Genomic DNA, 27,759 nt, shown 5'->3' on the forward strand with positions numbered 1-27,759 from the left:
ATTAAATATTCTTCATTTTTAACCGTATAATAAATATCTAGAAATCTAATATTTATATAAGAAAAAAAATATTAAATTTGGGTTCATATACATCTAAGAAAGTACCTATAATTTGGACGGTGTAGATTGAATTATTTTGTTGACACGTATACAATTTATTAGTAATAAGTCCGCCGGAGTATCAAAGTATTTCTGGTACCGGCCGGGTATGGCTTATATGGGCCAATTAAGTTGGGCTGGGAAAGAGGCCCACACCTGGCATACGAAAGCCAGAGTCCTGACAAGTTGGACTCGTTGAGACCTAGTAGACTTTTCCAGCGGGGATTGGGTACTACCCCCCCAAAACCTGTCTAGGGAATCTATGGGGCCACCGTGATGTATTTGTTTTATCCACGCCGTCCATCCATTTTGGAAAAATCATTTTAAAGGATGAATCCAAAAATGAGCCAGATTGAATGCTTAAGTGGACCACACCACAGGAATAGTGATGATTGAATGAATACAGCTGAAAACTTCTTGAGCCCACGGAAGTTTTTAATTAAGATGATATTTATGTTTTCCCTTAATCCGGGTATATGTAACCTCATGAACAGGTTGAATGGCAAATAAACATCACGATCGACCCTAGGTAGTTTTCAACGGTGGGGCTTATTCTCACCGCTGCTTACTGTAGCCTGGTCTACTTGATCTTTAGATCTGTCTGATTTTTTAACTCACCCTCTAAAATAATCTTTAAAAATGGGTGGACGGATTGGATTAAATACATATATCACTGTCAGCCCCACAGAGTCCCTGACAGGACCGTCTGTCTGTAAGTAGGTACTGGTGGGTAGTACCCAACCTGCGCCCAGACATTTCTCCCTTACACTCTCCTATGCTAGTTCACCACGATCTCTAAAATAATGGTGACTCTTTAATGCAATCGGACCGTTCAAATAGCTCAGCCATTGTGAATGGAGCATAGCCATCTAGTAGGAAGATGTTAACCATCCGACTTTGCCCTTGGGATCTTTATTATTTACTATTTTACTTTGAGCCATCCATTTGGTAGACATCAATTAGACGGTTGGGACTTGTTGATCAGTTTAGTTTTAGAGAAAAGATCCACCTACATCTCTTTCGGATCGTCTGGATAGCCATTCACTAGTGTCACTGTGAAAAGGGTGAGTCACCACCATTTGAAAAAGGGTGAACAGGAGTCTTCGCACTCTACGATGCTGTTTTTATATTGTTAGTATCCCCATTAAAGGAAAGATGATGGATTTGAAATGATTGATTTGGATATAATATGATTTGCTCAAGTGAAAAAGAGATTAGCACACGTGTGTAGCGCCTCCAGCGTTCTTTGATTTTGGGCTCCGACCCGTATACGGTGGCGTGGGTCCTCGTCGTTTGAGCCCGACGGATATTCAATGAGGGGGACGCGGATTTCTACCCACTCTGCCAAGAGTGGCTGATGGACTGTGGGCCTACCATGATGTATGTGTTTTATCCACGCCGTCCATTTATCTTTCCAGATCATTTTAGGGTAAGAGACAAAAAATGAGACAGATGCAAATCTCAAGTGGACCACACCACAAGAAAACAGTGGTGATTGAATGCCTACCATAAAAATTTCTTAGGGCCCACTGTAATGTTTACTTTTAATTTATTTGTAACCTGCTGATCAGGTCACACAGATCTGGATGAAGAAAAAAAAAATCAGCTTCGTCTAAAACTTCCGTGGCAGTCTAAAACTTATGTGGCCCAGGAAGTTTTTAACGTTATACATTCAATCGCCACTATTTGGTGTGGCATGGTCGACGTGAAATTTGAATTTGTCCTATTTTTGGACATTTTTGGGTGCATGCTCTAAAATGAAATTTGAATTTGCCTGATTTTTAAACATTTTTTTTTTAATTTAAAAATCTAGTCCCATAAAATGATTTAAAAATTAGATGAACAGCACAGATAAAATACGTATCCCAAGATTATAAAATAAAATAATATTCCATGCCATCTAAGACCTTAAATGGCATATCTTCATTGTCTAACAAAAATCTGCATGAGGGCCACTTGCAGCATCTCATGTTAAATCTCAAGTGGGCCAAAGCATCCAAAAAATGGGATGGAAATGCTCACTGATGAAACCTAGAGTCGTTCTCTCTTTTTCTCAGCGTGCAACATGCACATACCCACATTCTTTCCCTCCAAATCCTCACTCCCTCTCTCTCCCCGGATGGGTTGCATATGTCATAGCTTCAAGTATATAAATTGGGATAAATATCCATGGTTAGCTATGTAGTACGTTTGGATGATGTGAAATACCTTTTTTATTTTTATTTTTTTTCTCATGTTGGAAATCCCTTTCAATGTTCTTTTGAAATTGGGTTAGATACTATAGGTCTTTGCATTATACATAAATGAAGATGCCTTGTCCCGCTCTATGATCCAAAAATACAAATCCTTCAAAACCAAGGGCTAAGCCTAGCTCAGGTATTTAAATTAGGAAGGGTCCTTGCTCTTGCTCCGGTGGTAGACTCTTAGGAGTTTCAACACCTGGTCAAGGGTCCGAGCACCCATAGGTGGTGAAAACCCACTACGGTGTGTGCGTGTGTTAAAAATAATAAAATAAATAAATAAAGTACTTAAATTAGGATCCTTTCTCTTTCAACACTTGTTTTTGGGGATTATTTTTTTAAAAGGAAAAAATAAGCCTCTCCTTTTCAATCCTGTGCAAATTGTTTATAATCAAAGTTAGGTGACTAAATGAAAAAGTACCATGTGAGTATATTAAAAGTGAGGCTTGCAGTGAAACACAAAGATTCCTCTAAATGCCAAAGGTTTAAAGGCATAGTTCCAAAACTTGTAGATATGAATTGTAACTAAGCAAAGTTGACGCAGAGATGAACGTGATGAGGTCGATCACCGTCTTTCTCAAGGATAACTACTTTGAATTTACGGAGCTTCTCTGGACTCCTTATAGAGATTTCTCGAATCCACGAGGAAAGAAAGCAAGAAAATAGAAATAAATTTTAATAAAATTCAAAATTGATTAATGAATTAAATAAACGAGTTCACAACCCTTTAAATAGGAATACCAAGCAATGAGAGAGAAATCAGAAGCAAACTACAACTAAAACTCTTAGAATTCCCAACTTATTATAAATAGTAAACTTACTATTTATAGATGGTCGTGATGTCTACTAGTGTGCAAGGTTTTCGGCCAAAAATAGTAAGTGTCCTATTTGGCTTCACCAAACCATTCTCCTAATTATTCTAAGCTCTTTTCACATTGGGCGCAACTCCTAAAGCCCAACGCATGAAGAGTTATAATCAAACTAAAACTTACTATTTATAGTAAAAACGAAATTAAAATAGGGAAATGACCGTCGATCCAGGGGTATTTTGCAAATCCGGCTTGCGCAACCCAGCATAGCGGGGTTGGTTGGCTAAAGTAGCTCGTTCTACCCCAAAATCATATATTTTACGCCCGATAACTCATTCCGGATTGTGAGATACGCCCGATCTAAGGTCTGACAGTCTAGATCACTTCTGTCGTCCACCAGGCTTTTTCTAGTCCATCTTGGCCATGAAACTGTCGCCGAAGTCAATTCAACCAGATAAGACTTTGACCCAAGTCCTCAAGACTCATTCCAAACTCAATAAGGCTTAGCAAATTTGTTCGCACAATTGGATCAAATACTTGTCTACACGTGTGAACAAGTGACTATATTCAATCTGCATGTGTGTTAAGAAGTGTGGGTGTGCTAGAGTGATACCCGATTCAATGTCTAATTGGACATTGGTGTCCTCCAAACTAAGATGGATTGATTAAAACTAAATTCCATGATCTAACATTCCTCTCAACCACCAATTGTAACATCAGTTAGGAGATTTAAAGAAGGGTAAGAGTGAATCCTTTCCGATAGATTCTTTTTGCCTTATGTTTATGACTTTACTTTCCCTTAAGGTAAATAAAGGTCACTCAATAATATGCCAACTCAATATGACTTGTTTAAAGAATTGAACCTACATCGGTGCATTGAAAGCGCAACACTGTTACTAGCTTTCCACAAGCAGTTGATTTTTATTTTTATTTTTTATTTTTGTTACAAATAAATTTATATATAAGACAAGTTTAAATATTTATTCAAAATACCTTTATTCCTAAATTATACTATTATATCGAGTGAAGTCAAATAAATTTATATATGCGGAGAAATTTAAATATTTATACAAAGCACTTTTATACGTAAATTATATTATAATACTAAGTCAAATCTCTTTATGAATCACTCAAGGCTACGAGTTTTTGGATTTTTTGAAGAATGGCTATGGGAGACTCATGTAACTATAATTATAGGCAATTCACATCCCCTTCACCATAGGGGTACACATGGAACTAGTAGAACTGGTAAACCGAACCGAAACTAACCAAACCATACAGTTTGGTTCGGTTTTGAAGTGCACCAGTTCCGGTTCTGATTATGAAAATCAAAGAACCAATTAGTTCAGTTTGATTCTCGATTTGAGGTCCTGTAGAACCGTACCGAACTGTGAATTGAACCATAAAATTGAACCATGGAACTGAACTTGGAACCGGACCAAGTTTATAATATATTTTAGTTGTATATTTTATTAGTTTACAATATATTTTAATTGTCTATTTAACTTATGATTTATGGTTTACAATGCGCTTTTGATTGTTTTCGTAAATGCCTTTTTACACACCTTAAATAATATCTAGATTATTCATTAAATAGATTACAACACGAATGGACATGAGTTGGATTATTAAAAATACATGCAACTTGGTTGGATTATAAAAAGCCTAAAACCATTGAACTGAACCAAAGTTGAACCGATTTTTACGGTCCGGTTTCGGTTTGGTTCTAGGGTGCAAATAGTTTGATTTCGATTTCGATTTCTCTGGAACTATTAGGAATGGTTCGGTTCTAATTTCACCCCAAAATCAGACCGAACCAACCCGTGTGCAGCCGTACTTCACTGTGGCCACAAATCTCATTTTCGGCATGGAAATTGGTGGGGAGATTTATGTCACATTGTAAAAAAAATATAAAAAATATTAACTATAAATAAAGATATAATTTAATTTTAAAATATGGATAGAAATGCATTAATCTAAACTTTTAAATATTTATTTCGATAAAATTGCAAAAAATTAAGAACTGTTTTTGAGAATCTAGATATACTATTATGATAATATTATTTCATTATTTTTTCTGCCAAAATATCATGATATTTTCAAGATATTTGTCACACCTTTCAGCAGTCCACCTAAATATCTTTTATTCCATTCTTTTCAAGAAAAGTTTTCCTTATTAAGTTTTATTTATTTATTGGAAAAAAGAAAAAGAAAAAAGAATCACATGGATGAAATGTTTAGAAGTAGATGCGCACCACGACAATTTGTGGGGCCCACTTTGATGATCGGAAGTTTGGAATCATTCGTTACGTCGACTGTTGGAAGAATTGGACACGTTCAAATCGAACCGTAGGTCGTTTTCAATGTTTTAACCTTTGATTTGCAGGCGATAGTGGAACGTACCGGATCATCATCCAATCAGTGTGACTTTCGTACCACGGCCCATCCGCGGTGGACTCGGACTCCCTAATGTACCAGGTGTGGTGACATGGCAAAGTTATGTGGGTCCCACTGTGATGTATGTGTTATATCCACACCGTCCATCCATTTTTTTTTATATCATTTTAGGGCATGGGTCCAAAAATGAGACAGACCCATTTCTTAATTGGACCACACCGTAGAAAGAAGCGGGGATTGAAGCCTATCATTGAAAACTTCTTGGGGGCCACGGAAGTTTTGGATATCCTAATATCTGTGTTTTCCCTTCATTCAGGTCTGTATGACCTGGAGGTGTACACGAGTCGAGCCGAGCTTTGCCCAGCTCGTGCTCGACTCGGACTGCTCGAGTCTTGGCTCGTGCTCGGCTCGGCCTTTGAGCTCGGAACAACAGCTCGTGATCGGCTCGGTCGAGTTCGAGCCCGGCCAGTGGCCGCTGGTCGGATGGGTTCCGCTAGTTGAACGGTCGGAAAAAATATAAAGAGTGAAGGATATGACTCACTTTCAAAGAGAAGCTCCTCCGGACAGACGCTGGAAGAGGGAATGTCATCGGGTAGAGAGTATTGGGCGGAGTTCGTCTGGACAGACGCTAGAAGAAGGAAATGCTCGTCCGGATTAACGCTAAAAGAAAGAAATGTCACCGGACACTCACTGGAAGAAGGAAATGTACCTGGATGGACGGCCGATTTGGGCGATTTGAAGGGAGAAATGGGGCGATTTGGACGAAAGGGAGGAAGAACAAGTACTGTTGCTAGTTTGGGCGTACTGGATAGGGTCGGGCGATTGGGTAGGGTTTTTAAAAAATCCTTTATATACTAATTTAAAGTTGAGTTAAGCTTCATACCAAGTCGAGCCGAGTCGAGCTCAGACTCGACTCGAAATGTTCCAAGCGCCCAAAATATGGTTTGACTCGGTTCGAACAATGTTTCGATCCGAGCCGAGTCGAGCGAGTTACCGAGCTTAAGCTGCTCGTGTACAACTCTAGTATGACCTATGAACAGGTTGGATGGGGAATAAACATTATGGTGGGCCCTGGGAAGGTTTCAACGGTGGGTGGTGGGTGTCATTGTCCCCATTGCTTTCTGTGGTGTGGTCCACTTGATCTGGGACCTACTTCATGTTTAGGCTCATGCCCTTAAATGATATGGAAAAGTGGATGGATGGTATGGATATAACACATACATCATGATGGGACCCAAAGAACCTTGCCACGTTTAACATTTGAATAACTAGAACCAATTTAATTTTTAGAAATCACAGAGCAACTACCCAACCAAAGTGTAATCTATGGAATGTTATTCCATAGAGAAATTAACGCCATCCCAACCAAACACGCACGCTTTCACAACTCAAGATTTCACCCTCGTCGATTTATGGAACCAGTAGAATGTATCTTTGACCTGTATTCCCATCAAAGCTATCAACTGGCATCCCAAGAACAGCGGAACTTTCAAATTAAACTTTGATGGCTCCATCGACAACAATCAGCAAGTAGGAAGTTCAGCTTGCATCTTTTGAGATCATCTCAGTTGATGTATTGCAGCATTCTCAACACTGTCTATGGAACTGTACAGTTCCATTTGCTGAATCTTATAATCTCCTTCTCGGTATCCAGCTAGCATTGAAATACCACATATCCCATCTAGTTATTGAAGGAGACTCTTTTAACTGTTAAAACTTGCTTACAAGATGGCCACTGAACTTGCAAACAGTGCCAATATTCCATCAATGCCGGAGAAGCCTCCACCATCTCCGTATCTGGTTGATAACCCACATGTTCCGGGGAGCGAACACAATACCAAATCTGTTAGTTGTCTCAGCTATAGATGAATGTCAAGAGCAATTCCATCTTTGTTATGAATAGTATGGAATCAGACTGTTTGGTTTGTATGTATTGGCACCTAGCGCGCTTCTCGTATTTTATAAATAAATAAAATACATATCTTGTAATAAAAAAATCAGAAGGATGTATTATACAATGATTGGGCAGAGAGATTTCACCGTATGTTTCAGCTTAGTGTTCCGAAAAGCTGATATGCTAGACACACCATCGATGGCCCAAGCACCAAAAATCCCTAAGATTTAAAGATCCTAACCATGCAAATATTTAGTTTATTGGGAAAGGCTACTGACAATGGTGCAAAACATCATTTGTTTGAATCAACAAGAAGTGGGTCTGCCTTTAAAAACCAAACCATCGCACAATCTCTTGCCCACGCATTTGGACAACGAGAACTGATGACATGTAGGCAAATGGTAAGCCCCATCATGAAGATCACCTGGCAGAAAAGATCAGGCCAGTTATGAGATAGGTGCACTGTTGGAATCAATGGACAAGCGACAGTCTGACTCAGCATAAGTTGTGGCCCACTACTGAGTGGATCAGACTGATTTTCAAGATGAGGATTACTCATTTGCATGGTACAGACGTCCTACACAAGCAGCATGTTGGTAGGAATAAGAGACCTGCATGACAAGTCATGGTGCAGCAACCTATGGAAAGTGTCTAGAGTTGGGCTTCTTTGAGTTACAAAGAGAGGATCTGGTCTTTAAAAAAATGGTATTAGGAAACAGAAAGCTTAGTAAAAGAAACAGCAACGCATTGAAATGTCGGGTTTCATAGAGTTAGTGACCTGAAAAGGTGAAAACAGCTATATATGCAAAGATGTGTGTATGTAAAAAATTCTTGTAATATTACAAAATAGCCAAACATAATACAAGACATCCTCAACAAATCTTTTGGACCTAAAATACCATGAATTAGTGGCTATTTGATAATCATGCAAATCTTTTTTTTAAAAAATGCTACTTACCCATATTAGAATAAAGAGAAATGTAAACCTTGTTTGGCAAATACCTCTCTTTACTATCTATCTGTATGATTGTAATTAGGTAGGAGCTGTGTCGTTTTTTTAATGGTTTGTTAATATCATTGGCAGGGCTACTCATGCTACCAATGATGTGACATTTGTGGCTCATCACTCGTCAAAAGCTACACTGCTCTTCATAGAGGTAAGGGGCTGTTTTAGGCGAATGTGAAGGCCAATCTGTATGGGTTGTTTCTTAGCTTTTTATAACATTCATGGCTATCAAAAGCTCTTCATAATCTATAGGCAATGTTGTTCTCTCATATTCCTCTGACTTCCTTCCATTGCCTACTTGAACCTAAAACAATAATTACTACTAACCATCATGAGACGATTAATTCACCTTGAATCCACTCTTTTATGATTGGTGTGAATCCTTAAAAAGGATGATTTCTGATAATCTTATCTCCATCTTCTAAGCATATTTAACAACCATGCTCTGGCAAACCCTAGTGTTGATCAGATAGAAAAGGTGTAATAGCCCAATGATCATCCTTCTATTTTCAAGAGCATAGACCCAATATGAATGTGTGAAGCTTCTACACCTTTCCTTTTTCTGGTACACTAGTAAACCTGAATCAGTCACACATGCTACACTCTCTACCACTTCTACTAACGAAACAGAGATGGCTCCTACAGCTTTTCGCTCCACTAACCACCTCTCAAAATGGTCAATTGAACACTACCTCTTGTGCCCCAGTGGATTGTGACAATCTACTCTTTGAGACTCCTTAGCATCCATTTGATTAAAGTAGGCAGGCCATCATTCAAAACTACGACGGCCATGGAAACTTGGGGTAGGTCTTCTATGATGACCAGCTATTGGTTTCAATAGTGTAATCCCATCATCATTACTCAGCACTGAAAGCACACACTCAAATGGAAATATAGTTCACAATTTCAGATGTTGGAATCATCAGGTTAAAACAAAAAAAAAAACTCAAATTTTGATTCAGATGCTTCTCACAATTCCAGCCTGTGGCAATTATAAGATTTTTTTAAAAAAAAGAGTTGGTAACAACCATGTACATGTTTTCCCAAAAAAAAAATCTGGCCTTCTTAGCATGTGGGGCCCAATATTGGAAACAGGTGAATGGGTTAGAAAACTTCAGTCATGGTTTTCAGAGCCCTACATTTGTTTTGCTAACTGTGGCCCACCTGATCGGTGGATCAACCTGATTTTTGGGCTAGGGCATCAATATAGTGGTGCCATTACAATGATTGGATTGGATCTCAGGCCTATCAATGCTGGCACATGTGTGGCATGTATATGAGTTTTATTGTACAAATGCATGGGCCTACCAAAGCTCTACAAGTATTATCAAACTGAAACTGTTCTTATAAAATTGCCTCTACTTGTAGATTCTAAGCACTTTGCAATATTCCAATAAAGATGCTCTTGAAATCACCAAAATATTCCTGATCCTTGTGTATAAAACATGAGTTTATCAATTAGTTGCAACTAATGACGAATATTAGATCCTGCCAAAAAGTCTACATCCTGATTCAAGAGAAATAGAACATGGAAGGTAGAAGTACGGAAGCATATGCCATCTTAGACAGATGATGGCTAAGGAATCTAGAAGTATATACCAGCTAAGGGACATAGCAGCATATACCAACTTAGAGATGCTACTGAATAAGCAAAGAAGAATAATAGACCAGATAAGCTAATAAAACATAGAAGCATATTCCAACATAGTTTGACCAATGCAGGTGGGACAAATCGAGACAAGATTTTAACCATGTACTCTGCTTCACGGTTCCAATTGTAGTAAAATCATTAACAAATGCATCCTTTTCTTCTCGAGGACTGAACACATACAACTGGCTGCATTTGAGTGTTATACGCGACCTTGCTCAAATGCCAACATGGCACTTGCATAGGATATCCAACCCATGTGAGGAAGGCAATGGATGGTTTAAAAAGCACTTGCTGACAGTCTGATTCACACGTATGTAGCCCACCTGATGAGTGAACTGATCTGGTTTATGCACCAGCTGATCTTCATGGTGAGGCCACTTTATATGTATCTTGAATGTTGTACAAGTGCCATGTGGGCATTTGAGCAAGGTTGCATGTCAGGCTTACATGCAACCGGTTGTAGGTGAACAGTCCTTTTTTACTCTGACCTTTTGCCATGTTAGCTCTCATTAAGGTAGCCTGAGGATTAAAAACTTGATTCGAGTAGCACCAAAGTCCAATTTATGTAAAAACTCATTCAAGCAATCCAAATCCAGTCCGACTTTTTGAACTAATTGATTGAGTTCTTCAGGTACTCAGTTCACTGAATTTCGTTTTCTCAAGTTCTATAAAAACAGCGTTTCCCATGTCTTTTTTTAAAAAATAATAATAATAAAATTACTTAATGTTTCCAAACACTATATCTACTCAACATGGTAGCGTATCATTCTCAGCAAATTAGTACGGGTACATTGCGGTTGCTCTCGAAGAACTGAGAGCTGCTAGGAAATAGATATGAAGATCATTGAAGAGGATGTTTGCAGTACATGTGCCCAAAAAGTGAAGGAGGAAATGCATGACAGATCTAGGATTTGATTTCAGAGTTATTCTTAAACATCTCATCAATAAATGATGGAAGGATAGGTTGTTCAAAATCTCTCCAAACCAATAGCTAATCTGGAGTCTTACCACACTGCTTTATGGAATCTCTCCAGCAAAGCTTGATAAGATCTCTCCAATTAATAAAATTCCTCTCACAGGAATAAGCTAAAAGAAATTTCTTATTAATAGAACTCTCACAGAGAAAACAATATGTCTGATTCCACATACATAGAATTTTTTAGGGACAACGTGTAGTCCAAAACCTTCTTAAAACTAAACAAGCTAAAACTTGAGCAACAATCTGAGAAAAATAGAAACCAGCCAAACTAGGTCTCCTTTAAGAAACAAGTCACAAAAAACAAGAGAATCACAGTGCTTCTGTAGGGTGTTCCATAGGTCGATGCCGTAGCAGACCCCCCGTTTATGGATAGACTGTTTAAAGCCCTCAAGGGTTATAAATTCAGACACCTAAACCTAATCAAACCATTAAGATCACATCTATCATGAGTAGCATCCATTAGATGGACCCAACAATCCCACCATTGATTGTGGCCTGCTATTGGCCGCATCATGATGAGAGGCAATTTATCAAGTGTGGCCCACTGTGAACATGCCCTAGCCCAGAATTCAGAACCGTCCACTCATCTAGTGGGCCACATGCATACATGAATGCTTGGCCTTTGGTCTTGTTTTCTAACTGTCCATTATAGTCACAATGGTGGCCCGCTTGATCACTAAATTGGCACAACTCTTGGGCCAGGGACTGGTTGCAGTGGTCAGAACCTGAATGGCCTAGATCTTGCTTACATGTCTCATTGGCAATTTGGCATGTATGTTGTGAAGATCCTCTTCAATCACCTTCAATGAAAACTCTTGACATTTTTCTCATAAATCATATTTCAGACAAACTTGGAAAAAGAAATCTAAAACAATAAAATGATTACAAAGCATACGCAATAAAGGCTAGAAAAAAAGGTTTATTTTCTCTACAAAACATTCCAAAATAGATTGAGAATCACCATGAATCTAGATAATGGATATAGATTGAATGGTAAGAATATTTCCTGGCATTGATAATGAGGCCATAACCATAAGTTGCAGTAAGATTCCTCTCAATCCAAATTGAAAGTAGTGTGATTGCAATTTGGAGCCTAATCCCATGAAACAATTGCTAATAAGGGAATTACAACAAGGTCATTTCTGCTTTACTGAACTACTAGTTATTTTAATTGAATTCAATACTAGATAATACAGACCAAAACAAGCTTGAATGGACCATTGTTTTGAAATTTTATACACTATATATGCCTCTAGAATCAGCATTCAAGGTGAAACAGGTCTCAACAGAATCCAAGAAAATATTATGGAGAATAAGAAGATTTTTTAGCCCCAACAGAATCCATGACAATTTTATAGAGAGTAAGAATTTTCCATTCCACAGCAAAACTGCTGCTTTCTATACAATATTTATTCATGAGTGGCCGAAGAAGGTGTGTTAATATAAATATCAACTAACAGCTGGGACCTCAGTCTCCATCACTGTCAATGAATCAAAGAATATGACACAGAAGTAGAAGGAAAGAAGAGCAAAATCACACACTTCCGATGATCGGGAAAAAACCAATACATATCAGAAGAAGAAGAAGAAGACGAAGAACCGACCACTCTACCAAATATACATCAACTGACAGAAACCCATTTGCCAGAATCCATTCGTTTTCAACCTTGACCAACGATTATGTAATATCTTCATGAATCCAAGGGAGTTTTCGTACTCTGAACAACCTCTCCGCCCGCCACTCCCTGCTCAATGTCACCACCTCTGGGACTAGGAAGAATAGCCCTCTTCCCTCTACTCAAAAGTCTCTTTAGCGACCTTAACCGAGCAAGTGTTGGAGAGCTCGTCTCCCCCTCCGGAAGCTGAATGGATGATGATGAAAAGCTCTCCGTCAATCGTCTCGGTATATCGATCACCAACATTCCATTTCCCTCCGACTTAGTTGAAGAAGAGACCTCTTCTTCCGAACTAGAACTACCAGTACTGACATCATCCTGAGTACCCCAAAACAGAACGTTTGTTGGGAAATTCATGGTTTCTTGATTGGTCACAGGAATCTGAATTTCTGGTCTGCCTGGCCTTGGGTCTGTAGATACAGGGCCTGTTGATTCAGGTGCTACCGGATTTCTACACAACGGACAAGTCGAATGCGAATGGAACCACATATCAATGCAATCCACATGGAAGCCATGGTTGCACTTGGGGAGCAACCGAGCCTTCTCACCATCAGACAATTCGCAGAGGCAGACAGCACATTCCAAGCCATCCTTGAATTCATTGGGACTGAAGAGCACAACAGGGATGGATTGGATTACAGAAGGCTCGAGACCCCGGCGTACAGCAGGAACAAAATCAGGGGCAAAGATGAGCCCGTTGCGGCTCCGAGAGCGGCCATCCCTGCGACGCGAAAAGAACTTGGCGTAGAGATAGAGGCAGAGGATGAAGACGATGGTCAGGAAGAGGACCAGGATCGCCACGACTAAGATCTGTCCGCCGATAGCAGCAGCAGTGGACTGCTTAAAGGGGTTACCATAGTCGGGATTGTTTATGAATTCTGTGTTTTCTCCTCCTTCATCTCTCAAGATTCTAGAAATAGAAGTAAAACCCATTAAAGATTCTTCACTATCTCACTCAATTATCCAGATTTAAGCAGGAACCCAAATAGGACTCTAAAAAATCCAAATTTGCACAGAACCCAAGTAGTATCTTTTTTCTATTTCTCTCAAAATTCTCACTTTCTCTCTCAAGATTCTAATTATATAAGAAAAACCCAGAAAGAGAGGGAAGAATAGGGAGAGAAGAATGGATAGAGGTGTGAAGAGAGGAGAGGATTTTTGGGTTTTGGAAGGGAAGACTAGGAAGAGAGGAATGAAGAGAGATGTGAAGAGGAGATGATTCTTATAGCTTTGAGGAATGGTGATTGTAAAACGCACATGATTTCTACACTAATGGGAGAAGAAGACTGAAGAAAGTGGAGAGAAATAGACTGAGAAAACGACTTTGCACCTTCTCGGGGCGGCCTCTCCTTCATGGAATTCAAACTTTCAGTGCTCCTAGCATCTGGTGCGAAGTATCCCTACTTATTACAGTAAGAATTTTCCATGTGGGGCGAAGTGGGACCCACTATGATCAACAAAAAAACCATTGGATAAGAAGAGTGTGGCATAGATTGTAGATTAAGGAAAAAATAATCATGATTAGATACTCATAGATGTAGAATTACTGGCGTGAAAAATGGACGGTTAGAGTTTCGCAGGGCGTTATTTGAATGACCCTGATCTTTTTTATCCGGGTAATATTCGGGCCATGTGCAATCCACGGTGGAAGCCTCCTTTCCAGTGGTCCACCATGATCATAGGTGGGCCCACTTGGCTGATGAGTTAATAAGTATTTGCTGTGTGTAGCAACGTTCAATCCCGTGAATTTGTTGGCTTCTTGGTTGCTTCTTTTTGGTGAGCCTGCGACTCATCAGAATTCTGGTCAAACCGTGTATTGAGAGAAGACTTCGTGTTGTTGGGGCCCTTCTCGACCGTGTAAGGCAGACGTGCGATATTGGTATGGACGCGGATTGTGTACTACCTCCGGAGAGCTAGGCACGAGACGACTCGACTCGGCTGACTTGACTCGTCCAACTCGTTCAAACTCAACTCGAATCGAAATGGTGAGGCGGTCCAAATCGAGTAGGCTTCGCGCAATCGAAATTCAAATCCAATCAAGTTCAAGTTACCAAGTAACGCGACTTGACCCCAAACTCAATTTGGTCATACTCGACTTAATCCAAAATCTAATTGGACTTGAATTTGGGTATATATATTAAAAAAAAAAAAAACTAATTTCTAACATTTCTATTCCTACTCGCCGCACCCGACCTCGACCCGATCCCAAACTCTCTCTCTCTCTCTCTCCCTTCCTCCTCCTCTTTTTCCAAGCCTAGCAACCACCCACTGCCCTCCTCCTCTCTCTCTCTCTCTCTCTCTCCCTTCCTCCTCCTCTTTTTCCAAGCCTAGCAACCACCCACTGCCCTCCTCCTCCTCCTCCTCTCTCTCTCTCCCTTCCTCCTCCTCTTTTTCCAAGCCTAGCAACCACCCACTGCCCTCCTCCTCCTCTCTCTCTCTCTCTCTCTCTCTCACCTCTCGATCTAACTCAGTGCCAACTCGACCCGACTCAATACTTTTGATTGAGTCGACTCAGTCCAGATTAGTCCAAGCTATACCAGACTCAAATTGAGTCAAGCATGCCAAACTCAGTACTGAGTTTGATCGAGTTTGAGTCAGACTTATTTCAAAACCGAATGGAGACAGGTCAGCCCTAACTTGGTCCGACTTGACTGGATGCCCAAATCTACCCACGACAAGGCTCTGAAGGGCCCACCATGATTTACTGATTTTATCCACACCATCCATCCATTTTTCCAAATCATTTTATGGTATAAGCCCACACAGAGATATATGCCAAGCTAAAGTGGACCACACCATAAGAAGCAGTAGTGATAATGACGCCTACCGTTGAAAACTTCCTAGAGCCCACCGTGAGGTTTATTTGTCATCCAACCTGTTCATAAGGTCACAAAGATTTGGATCAAGGAAAAACACAAATATCACCGTTGATAAAAACTTCCATGGCTCTCAATAAGTTTTTAAGGGTGATCATTCAATCACCACTGTGTGGTCCACTTGATCCTTGGAACTGCCTCGTTTTTGGGTTTAAATCCGACATGGAAGAATGGATGGACGATGTGGATAAAACCCATATATATGGTGGGTCCCTCAGAGCCCTGCCTGTGCCAAGCTTGTGGCAGGAGGGGGTAGTAGCCAATCCGCGTCCGCGATATTGGACCGTTGATCCGTAGGCCATAAATTGAATGGTAACAGTTCTCCCATTAAGGGTAGTTTTGGGGCCAGATTTTCGGCAGATCATCGACAATAGTAGCAGTAGCCTAATGGACGGTCAGATGTTCCAGAAATGTGTCCGGATATTTAAAGATTCCCGCAGTCTTAGCAAGGCTCTATTTGAAATCTCAATATAAACAATTTCAGAGTTGGCTAAGCGCGCAAACGGCCACAGATACTGGCACATGTTTCCATACATGTGTGTCCCACCTGCTGAGTTAACTGACCCGTCTCAGTTTATTTTATTTTTGCGTGCAAGGCAAGATAACATTGTGAGGTCTATCCGATGAGCGGCTTGAATGGCTCACTTGTGATTGCGCACTGGCAAGAGGTGGGTGTGGCCTCAGGCAGGGGCCCCTCCAAGGAAGGTGGACTTTCTCAAAATATCAAAGGAGGTAATTTGGGTTCAAACGTTCCCACTAAAAATAGGGGTCAAAAGTTTGTTTTAGACTAGTCAAGTCAAGCTTTTGAAATAAATGAAGGCATCAGCAACAGTGTTGTATGCGGGCAGAGCATAGTTCATATATATATATATATATATATATATATATATATGTGTGTGTGTGTGTGTGGAAAAGGTACCATACGCTCGACTGTATTAAACCTTTCATAAGGTCCAGTGCCGGCAGCACATTACTAGTCAGATTATAGGAAAACTGAACAAATAAAACTAGTGCTATGTGGAACCCACCATGATGTATATTTTCTATCCATGCCATCCATCCATTTTGAAATATAATTTAAGGGATTTACACCAAAAATAATGTATATCTGAATCTCAGATGGACTACACCATGGGAAAACAGTTGTTATTGAATTTCTACTGTTACAAACTCCTAGGGTGCACTGTAATGGTTATTTAGGTAAAAATAAGTTGTTATTGAATTTTTACCATCCAACCTATTCATAAGGTCATGTAGACGTGGATGAAGTGAAAACACAAATATCAGCTTGAACCCAAACTTCTCTAGCTCATAAGAAGTTTTAAATAGTGGACGTTCAATCCCCACCTTGTGATCCACGCAAGCCTTGGACCTGCCTTATTTTTTGGTCTATATAAGAAAATCGTTGCACGGCGTGGATATAAAACACTCACATCACGTTGGGCCCTACAGAGCCCTACCCGGACGGATTACCGTCCGGGAGGTTGTAGGATGCAATCCGCGTTCTAATGGAAGCGGATTGGGATTGGCTAGTGTACCTCACACCAGCCATATAGCTGTTGTAGGTACGTGTCGTGCGAGATGAGCACTTACACTCCTCCAACTCCAAGTTGTACAAACGGTTTAAAGGAGATCAAAGTTACATGGGCCCACACTGATGTATTTATTATATCTACACGGTTCATCTATTTTTAGAGATCATTTCAGAGCATTATTCAAAAATTGAATCATATCCAAAGATCATATGGACCACAACACAAATAGTAGCGGAGATAATGACTTTCACCGTTGAAAAATTTGTAGGGCCTACCATAACGTTTGTTTTCTATCCAATCTATTCATAAGGTCAAAAGGACCTGAATGAAGAGGAAAAATAAAAAATGAAAATTCATACTGATCCAAAACTTCTGTGACCCAAAAAGGGTTTCAATGATAGACGTTCAATTTCACACTGATTTTTGCAGTGTGGTCCAATTGATAGTTAGAACTATCTTATTTTTCATCTAAAGCCTTAAAACGAGCTCACTAAATGGATGGACGGTTTGGATATATATAACACATACCTCATGATTAGACAAAAAAAACTTGCTAACGTCGATACAACAGATATACAGCTGGGTGAGGTACACCAGCCAATCCGCTTCCCCTTTTAGTCTGGAAGTAGATGTACGCACAGTTGAGTAGCGAGTTGGCTACTAAAGCTGCGTCACCAATTTCTGTAAGCCCCACTATGATGTATGTGTTGTATCCACACTGTCTATCCATATTGAAATATCATTTTACGGCATGAGTTAAAGAATGAGGCAGATAAAAATCTGTAGTGGACCCACGACAGAAAACAGTGGGGAGAGTGATTCCCACCATTGAAACTATCCCAAGGCCCACCATAATGTTTATTTGAAATCCAACCTGTTCAAAAGTTAAAAAAGACATGAAATAAGAGAAAACACAAATATCAGCTTGATCTAAAATTTTCGGGGCCTTTAGAAGTTTTCAATGGTGGGCCTGACTAACCCTACTGTTTTCTATGTTGGGTTCACTGGAGCTTTGAATTTAACTCATTCTTTGCATATTGCCCTAAAATTATCTCTCCAGATGGATGGAAGGTGTGGATATAAAACATACATCATGGTGGGGCCCACGAAACTTGGTGACGTCACTTCAATTACATTTCTAGCTATTTTAGTATCTAATCTACGTCGTGTTTCTTCGGTTTCCTATAAAGTCTCCTCGTTGTTTAAAACTTTTATCATCCGATGAATAATGTGTTGCTAGCACTCGACCTTATAGAAGGAATAATACGGTCGAGCGTATAGTACCTTTTCTCATATATATATATATATATATATATATATATATATATATATATATATATATATATATATATATATATGAGAAATGCTCACACACAATTAACTGGACCATTCAAATTGGTCCAACTAACTGTGTATTAAATAGCAAAATTATTTCTCTTTAATCACATATAATTCCTTCGGTAAAAGGCTACGTGACATCAAATCTGAAATAGGTATAATAGGCATAAGCATCATCAATCTAGCCCATTCATCAAATAGGGCCCACTTATTAAATTTTATTGGCAAAAAATTAGTAAATGATCCTCATCACTGGAACCACACATTTGAGTTAAATCGGGACAGTTGAAATGGATTTCTAATAGCCTAGTTCTCTTATAGAAAAATATCATACTATTAATTATATAAAAATAATATTTCATGTTCTTCACACACTTACAAGGAACCTCACTTGATTAATAGACTGAATTTGTTACTCATATGGTGCATCACAAGAATACATCGCAAGTGCACAATTTCTTTAATTATCCATTTTCTTTGAAAACAAGTCTTTTTTCTTTCTCTTCTTTTTTACTTAAGAGAAATTTATGACTATGGACCCCACCTTTTCTCCAACAGTTTTTTGAAGCAATACAAACTTACAATACGCACTTAGACCTCATCGTACGGACACCGAATTCCAGGACGAAAATACCCCTCCTTTTCACAGAAACGGATTGGGTACTCCCCTTGCCACCAGCTAATGGCGGATGGTCGGTGGTCTGTGGGCCCTACCATGATGTATGCTTTTCATCCATGCCGTCCATATATTTTTCCAGATCATTTTATGGTATGAGACCAAAAATGAGGTATATCCAAATCTCAAGTGTACCACATTACAGGAAATAGTGTTGAATGAGCGTCAACCATTAGAAACCATTAGGGGGCCATAAAAGTATTGGATGAAGCTGATTTTTGGTTTTTCCCTTCATCTAGGCCTGTATGACCTAATCAACAGATTAGATGTGAAATAAATAGTTCGTTGGGCCTTAGGAGAATTTTAATTGTCAATATCCAATCAATATTATCTTCTTGTGGTGTGGTCCACCTGATTTTTATATCCCTCTCATTTTTTGGAACAAGCCCTAAAATGAACTGTAAAAATGGATGAACGGAATGGATGAAACACATACATCATGGTGGGGCTCACAGACCACAGACCACTAGCCATTGGCTGGTGGCAGGGGGAGTAGCCAATCCATTTCCTTTCACTGGCTTATTTTTTAAGCATTGCTTTTCACTCCGTTGCTTTCACTCCCTTAACGAAAAAACCTTCCTTCTCAAAATAACCGCATTTCACTCCCTTTCAACTATAAACCGACGTATGGAGGTTCTTCTTATCATTTTCCTGATCAGAATCTCCGTGAATCATCTAGATATCATCATTCTACATTTGCCATTTTCTATCTTGGCTAGGGTTACATGAAATCCCACGAAGTGGCTGCATTTGCAATCCTTCAAAAGGTTCAAAATATCCCTTCACTGCAAAGCACCTCTCTTCAACCTACATTTGATCGGTACTATAGTAGTCGGTGGTACAGATGTTTTAAAAAAATGCTCGGCTCGTACAATTGCATTGCATGCGAAGTTCGGTCAATTCCATGTGTTAGGCTTACTCAATTTAATGCTTTAGGCTTAGTTAATTTTATGCGTTGATCAGTTAAATCCATGTGAGACTCGCTCAATTCCATTTGAAGCTCACTCAATTCCATGTTAGGGCTCACTCGATCTCATGCTATGCTCGCTGAAGTACATGTTTACCCTGCTCAATTTCATGCTAGGATCGCTCGATTTAATGTTTGCCCAGCTTAATTTCATGGTAGATAAGGTCAATTTAATGTTTGCCTTGATAAATTTCATGCTAGGATCACTCAATCTAATGTTTGCCCAGCTTAATTTCATGGTAGATAAGGTCAATTTAATGTTTGCCTCGATAAATTTCATGCTAGGATCGCTCAATTCAATGTTTGCCCAACTTAATTTCATGGTAGATAAGGTCAATTTAATGTTTGCCTCGATACATTTCATGCAAGATCGCTTAATTTAATGTTTTCCCAACATAATTTCATCGTAGATAAGGTCGATTTAATATTTGCCTCGATAAATTTCATGCTAGGATTGCTCAATTTAATGATTGTCTAGCTCAATATCATGATATGCTTGCTCGATTTAATGTTTGCCCCGCTCAATATCATGCTATGCCCAATTGATTTAATGTTTGCCTTGCTGAATATCATAATATGCTCACTCGATTTAATATTTGCCCCGCTGAATATCATACTATGCTCGCTCGATTTAATGTTTACCCAGCTCAATATCATGCTATGCTCGCTTGAAATATCGTTTGCCCTACTCAATATCATGCTATGCTCGCTTGATTTAATGTTTGCTTGCATACCTAAATTTATAGTTTGTCTCGTTCAATTTTCAGTTTGCCCCGTTCAATTTCTAGTTTGCCCCGCTGATTTTTCGAATTTCCCCGTTGAATTTTCTAGTTTGCCCCACTCAATATCATGTTTCCCCCACTGAATGCCTTGTTTGCCCCTCTCAATTTCATTTTAGCCCCACTTAATTTCTAGTTTGCCCCGTTGAAATTCTACTTTGCTCAGCTCAATTTCATGTTTCCCCCACTGATTTTCTAGTTTGCCCAGCTGAATTTCATGTTTGCCCCGCTCATTTTTTAGTTTGCCTCGCTGAATTTCATGTTTGCCCTGGTCAATTTTCAGTTTGCCCCACTGAATTTCATGTTTACCCCACTCAATTTCTAGTTTGCCCCGCTGAAATTCATTTTTGCCCCAGTGAATTAGTAACTTGGCCCGCTCAATTTCATGTTTCCCCCGCTGATTTTCTATTTTACCCCGTTGAATTTTATGTTTGCCCTGCTCAATTTCATGTTTCCCCCGCTCAATTTTCTAGTTTGCCCCGCTCAATTTTAATGCCTGCCTCACTTAGTTTCTAGATTGTCGTGCTAAAATTTCATACTTCCCTCGATCAATTCCTAGTTTGCATCGATCAAGTTACATGCTTGCCTCGCTCAATGTCATGATAGATAGTGTCACAAAGTTAAACGAGCACCACATGAAATCATTCGTATCGTTGAAGGCCTAATCCGTCTGGTTGTTTATTTAATGCTAGCTCAGTGAATTTATTGATGGACTTATTTGATGCTAGTTAAGGTCAATTTAATGCAAGTTGTTGCGCATGTGTTAGGCTTAGTCAATTTCATGCGTTAGGCTTAGTTAATTTTATGCGTTGATGGGGATTACATACACTCGATTTAATGTTTGCTTGCATAGCTTAACTTATAGTTTGCCCCACTCAATTTCATGATATGCTTGCTGAATTTCATGTTTGCCTCACTCAATTTCATGTTTGCCCCGCTGAATTTCATGCTTGCCCTACTGAATTTCATATTTTCCCTGCTCAATTTCTACGTTGTCTCACTCATTTTTCCAGTTTGCCCCCCTTAATGTCATGGTAAATTGCCTTTCTTAATTTAATAAAATACAATACGAAATCATTCGTAGAAGGCCTAATCCATATAAACTCTGGTTGTTTACTTAAAAATTTAACGCGTTGCTTACTCCTTATTTCCTTAAGCTTTATATCATTCTCATCTATAAGGGAAAGCGAGTTTTCGGTCTTCTATTATTTAATTGAGTTTTGTCTTATGGCAAGCTTCCGTTTTTTAACGATTTATTGATAATTTATCATTGTATTGATTTCCAGATAATGGCTACGAGAATCATCTGTTGCTATGGCGAGGAGTTAGAATGTGAAACAAGCAATGGACGTACACGAGTGGAAGTACGAAAACTATTTCGCTAGATGTTGATACTACGTACGAGGAACTTCTATCCAGAATGTACAGGATTATTAAGAGCACACCAACAGATTGTGATATTAGGATGAAAGTTTTGTATCCCTACTCCAATAAATCAATCCCTCCAACCATACTCAAGGACGACGATGACGTCAGAGAGTTCCTGGCAATATAGTTGGAGCATTCAAAAAAATTCATCCCTTTAGTCATCGAGACAATCCAACACATTAATATGACAACACACGTGGACAGTGTAGCAGAAGAGCATGACGTGGAATTTGAATATAAGCCAAATCCAGTACAAGTAAGAGGAACAAATGATCAACTGCCCGAGCTGCCCCAAATCTCAAAATTTGTGAGTAGCCAAGTCAGCAGTGCACGTGACCTTGACCTCATCTATGATTACATGCCACCGCCTTTAGCAACAATAGCAGATCTGCTGTCATCATCCATAGCCCGAAGATACACCAAACCTGAAAGCGACATCCCGCATCCAAACCTTCCCAAAACATCGAACTTCCTCACTCGTCAAGTTCCCGCGCCGTTTAATGATGCTTCATTCACCAATGCAGCAATGTTGGAATATACGGATTCATTGTGTGAATCGATCAATATAGCCGTTAGGCAAACGTTTAAGGACAAGAGTCGGTTCCAGTATGTGTTGTGGCAATTTACAATTCAAAATAAATTCCAGTACAGGGTACTGTACTCAAATTCTAGGAGATTTACGGTTTTGTGCTTCGAAGATAGATGCGAATGGCGTGTTCATGCATCTCGCGTGAGTGATTCTGGGATATTCAAGATATGGACTTATACGTCAAAACACACATGTGGCATGTCATGGATGAGGAGCGATCACCGACAAGCAAGCAGTAAGTTAGCTTGTGATCTGGTTGTTAGCCGCATTGAGCAACGCCAAGGGTTAAGGCCACATGATATTATCTTCGCCCTGCAAGAGAAGTATAATATTGTTATCAGTTATAGGAAGACATGGGCAGGCAGGGAGATTGCAATTAATTAGGTGATGGGGTCTTATGAAGACTCTTATAATCAACTCCCCTGTATTTGCATGAGTTGAGGATGGTCAACCCAGGGACAGTGACTGCCCTGCTTGTTAACAAAAGGACTTTTAGGTTTGAGAGATGTTTTGTTGCGCTCGGACAATGCGTTAGAAGTTTTCAAAAATCATTGCGGAGGGTATTAGCCATTGACGGGACATACTTAAAGGGCAAATACGAGGGTGTTCTATTCATCGCCATGGCCTTAGATGGGGACAATCATAAATTTTCAGTTGCGTTTGGCATCGGGGAATCGGAGAACAATAGCAGTTGGAATTGGTTCCTTACCTACCTTAACGATGCGATAGGGTCTCTGGATGATCTTGTGATTATATCTGATCGACATAAAGGTTTACTGAAAGAGGTTCCCCAAGTCTTCCCACATGCAATTCATGGTTACTGCGCATATCATATCTACAGAAACTTGGTGGACACCTTTAAAGATAAATCATTAGAGATGTACTTCTGGCGGGCAGTGAAGACATGTAAGAGGGCTGAATTTGAGAAATTAATGTATGATATTGAAATGGCCAACCCCACAGTACATGTATGGCTGACAGAAATCGGATACGAGAGATGGACATCTTCGCACTTTCTAGGAAAAAGATTCAACTTGCTTACTACAAACATTTTTGAGTGTGTTAATGCCCTTTTCAAAGAAGCACGCGAATACCCCATTATGAAATTGATAGAAGGGGTTAGATTTAAGATACAGGAATTGTTTTATAAGAAAGAATTTGTGGCATCATTTGTAGGGCCGTTGACACCATGGGCAGAGCAACAGTTAAAGGATCTTGTGTAGAAGGAGCGAGATGTTCGCTGTCATCCTATTTTTCGAGATGAGTACTATATTGTGGGAGATTATAATGATACAGTCAAGCTCAGTGAGTCTTCATGTACATATCGTGAGTTTAGCGTGAAGGGGTACCCTTGTATGCATGTCCTGTCAACATGTATAAACTACAATCTCCCTCATTACTCATACTACTCCCCATTCTACACGGCGCAAAATTACATGGCCACGTATAGCGAATCGGTGTACCCAGTACATGACAAGAGTGAGTGGGAAGAAATTTCAGTGGGCTTCAAGGAGTATTGTGCGCAAATTAAACCCCCAAGACAAAGGAGGTCAGCTGGAAGACCCAAAAAGCTTAGAATTTCATCGCGTGGAGAGGAATCGAAAACAATAAAGTGTGAGCGATGCAAACAAACAGGGCATAATCGCCGGAAGTGTAAGTTTTTTATACCTGAAAAATAGCATACTTTGTAATTTATTTACTGTTTTGATGTATAGCATACTTTGTAATCTTGGTGAATGATGAAATGAACTTTCTACTTTGGGTATAGCATACTTTGTAATTTCTAGTTTGCCCTGCTGCATTTCTAGTTGACCGCTCATTTTCATATTTCCCCCACTGAATTACTACTTTGCCCCGCTCAATTTCATGTTTCCCCCGCTGATTTTCTAGTTTGCCCCGCTCATTTTCATGTTTCCCCCACCGAATTCCTAGTTTGCCCTGCTGATTTTCTAGTTTGCCCCACTCATTTTCATGGTTACCCCGCTTAATTTCATGTTTCCCCCGCAGAATTTCTAGCTTGCCCCACTCAATTTCATGTTTTTCCCGCTAATTTTCTAGTTTGCCCCGCTAAATTTCACGTTTGCCCCACTGAATTCCTAGTTTGCCCCGCTTAATTTAATATTTGCCCCGCTGAATTTCATGTTTGCCCCATTCAATTTCATGTCTGCCCTGCTCATTTTCATGCTTGGGATGAGGAATGACAGAATCAATCTGAGATGCATGATGAAGGGGTTTAAGAGTGATAAAATGAGAACATCCATACACTACTGCACATCGTAAACCAAAGTGGAAACAATTTCATTTATAGTCTCAGTTAGTACATTGTTCCCATACATGACCTAACCAAGTGAATAACATAAATAACTCAACTACTAACTATTATACTACTATGTGAAAATGATCCACTTCTTACTACACAGTAAATACAAATCACATAACCACTAACATGGCTTAACAGAAGTGAAGGAGCCCATATGCATCACAACTCGCTACTGTGATACCGAGTCCGGCGAGGGAGGGGACACTCCCTCCTTCTGTACACAACACAATGCCGCCTTTATCGTTCGATGCATACTCTTCATCTTACGCTTCAGATAGTCTTGGTCCTACTTAATCTCAGATATACTCGCTTCGATCGCACCTAAACGCTCATCTAAACCCTGACGTGCATCGGGCACCTCACCTGTATCATCACCCTCTTCTTCATCTTCTTCTTCCTCTTCTTCTTCATCTTCAGCTATCTCGTCTCCAATTTCTTCCAACCACCTTGCTTCTTATCTAGGGCCACATTGCATGCGATTTAAGGTGTCTTCGGTTATCACTCTTTTTGGATGTGAAGGGCCGATGGATGCCCTGAACCCATTATCTCGAGCTAGCTTGCAAATTAGGCGACCAAATGGGAGGGAGAGATTACCTCTTCTTGTCCTCACGACCTTCACTATATGGTAAATGATAATGGAGGGCAGGCACACATTCTCCCCACGCCCTATCTAGTACATTATCTCTGCATGGTAGATACAAACCTCCGTGCTGTTTCCCCTGCTCGGATATAAATTATGTGTGAAGATGTAGTGCAACAGTCTGTAAATTGGAATCATTTCTTTGTTTCTGAAGCTACTATCTCTCCTTCACTCCATGAGGTGGCCACACAATCTCCTGCTCAGCTCACTCCTGTGCTCCGATGTGTTCAAGTTATTTTTGTCTACAGGGATATGGACCATTCCCAGTGACATGCCAAGTATGTTCGCGATGTTTTCTACCCTAATGGGACGCACCGCGTATCCATATGAAATATCAAATCCGAGTGGGTTGACGCTTGTATTAATAATTCGAGAATAGAAAAACCGTACATCATGCTCATTGGCTGAAAAATTACCTTTAAAAATAGGTCCCCAACCTTGATGTAAGAGTCAATCTAGCACGTCATTTTCGGCAAACAGTCAGTCCCCTACTGTGAGTTAGAAAACCACTTCCCTATCGCGATATCGGCCCGCAGCCAATGTCTGTGCATTTTGATCGTGGCCCCTCTTCGACCTCCTTTCACGAGGTGATGGTGAAGAACTCGTTGCACCAACATTGATTGTCCTCACATTTCCACTCTCGGGTGGTGATGATGGACTCACGACATCTGCAGCGGCTCGCCTCGTGCTTCTTAAGGGAGGCGGAGATGATGGACCCGCTTGAACCACCCTCTTCTTCCCCATGAGGATGATGGGTTTAGAAAAGTGTTAGAAAGATGAAAAGATGGTTGTAGAAGATGAAGAGAGAAGGTTTGGAACTTGAGGAGATGGCAGAAGGATTAGAAAAAGAGAGGATTTTATGAGGGAAGATGAAGAAAGGGGAATGGAGATGAAGAAAGAGTTAGGAAAATGGGGGTTTGAAAGATGGAAATGAGGGTTGTGGAAGATGTGGATAGTGGGTTTGGAAGTTGAGAGATTAGAAAAAGAGACGGTTTTATGAAGGAAGATGAAGAAAGGGGAATGGAGATGAAGAAAGGGTTAGGAAAATGAGGGTTTGAAAGATGGAAATGAGGGTTGTGGAAGATGTGAATAGTTGGTTTGCAAGTTGAGAGATTAGAAGAAGAGAGGGTTTTTGTGAAGGAAGATGAAGAAAGGGGAAGGGAGATGAAGAAAGGGTATGGAATATGAGGGTTTGGGCATGTGGGGGAGAGTACATAGTCTCTTTATGTGGGACCCACGATGGGACTCACTTGAAATTTGAAAAAAAGGGGGGGAGGGACAGGCGGCACCACCGCACAATTCGAGTCCGGGCGACAGTGCCGCCGCAGTCTGGAGGTCCGGGCGGTAGTACCACCCGGGTGCGATAGTGTCGCCCGTCCCCCCCTTTTTTTTTAAATTTCAATGGGCCCCACACTCAGAAATACAGTTTTAGTGGGCCCCACAATCAATGTACATAGTTTTTGTGCGCCCCATACTCATGAAATTCAGTTTTGGTGGGCCCCACACTCAATGTACATGATTTTGGGTAATATGTGTCATTGGGTATGGATTTAGAAGATGAGTAAGGTTTGCAATAATACCCAGACTTCACTGTAAACTGACCATTTTGTCATCAACCTCCAAATGAATATGCACTCTTACGGACCCAAAGAGGTTGAGCCAATCAACTATCATGGTTAATATCTTTATCTATCCTTGCATTACTAGAAACACTATCAATCATGATGGCCTCATTCCTAAGCTAATCACTCAGCGATGGTGCTTGCTTCCCTCTATTTTCTAGGCTTAAATTATCTTTTGATTATTTGCATCTCAATTTGCAAGTGTATTCACTGTAAACAAACACGATGTGGCTTTATA

The 27,759-nt window shown here is 40.0% G+C and overlaps 1 protein-coding gene across 1 annotated transcript; it reads right to left on the reverse strand.

Moving 5' to 3' along the window:
* Positions 1-12,415: 12,415 nt before the first annotated feature.
* Positions 12,416-13,996, reverse strand: LOC131227411 (RING-H2 finger protein ATL60-like). The gene has a single exon (XM_058223211.1). The coding sequence runs from the start codon at positions 13,682-13,684 to the stop codon at positions 12,767-12,769; it is 918 nt and encodes a 305-aa protein (XP_058079194.1). The 5' UTR covers positions 13,685-13,996; the 3' UTR covers positions 12,416-12,766.
* Positions 13,997-27,759: the final 13,763 nt, after the last annotated feature.

Source organism: Magnolia sinica, chromosome 15, assembly GCF_029962835.1.
Source record: "Magnolia sinica isolate HGM2019 chromosome 15, MsV1, whole genome shotgun sequence".
Classification (NCBI taxonomy): Eukaryota; Viridiplantae; Streptophyta; class Magnoliopsida; order Magnoliales; family Magnoliaceae; genus Magnolia; species Magnolia sinica.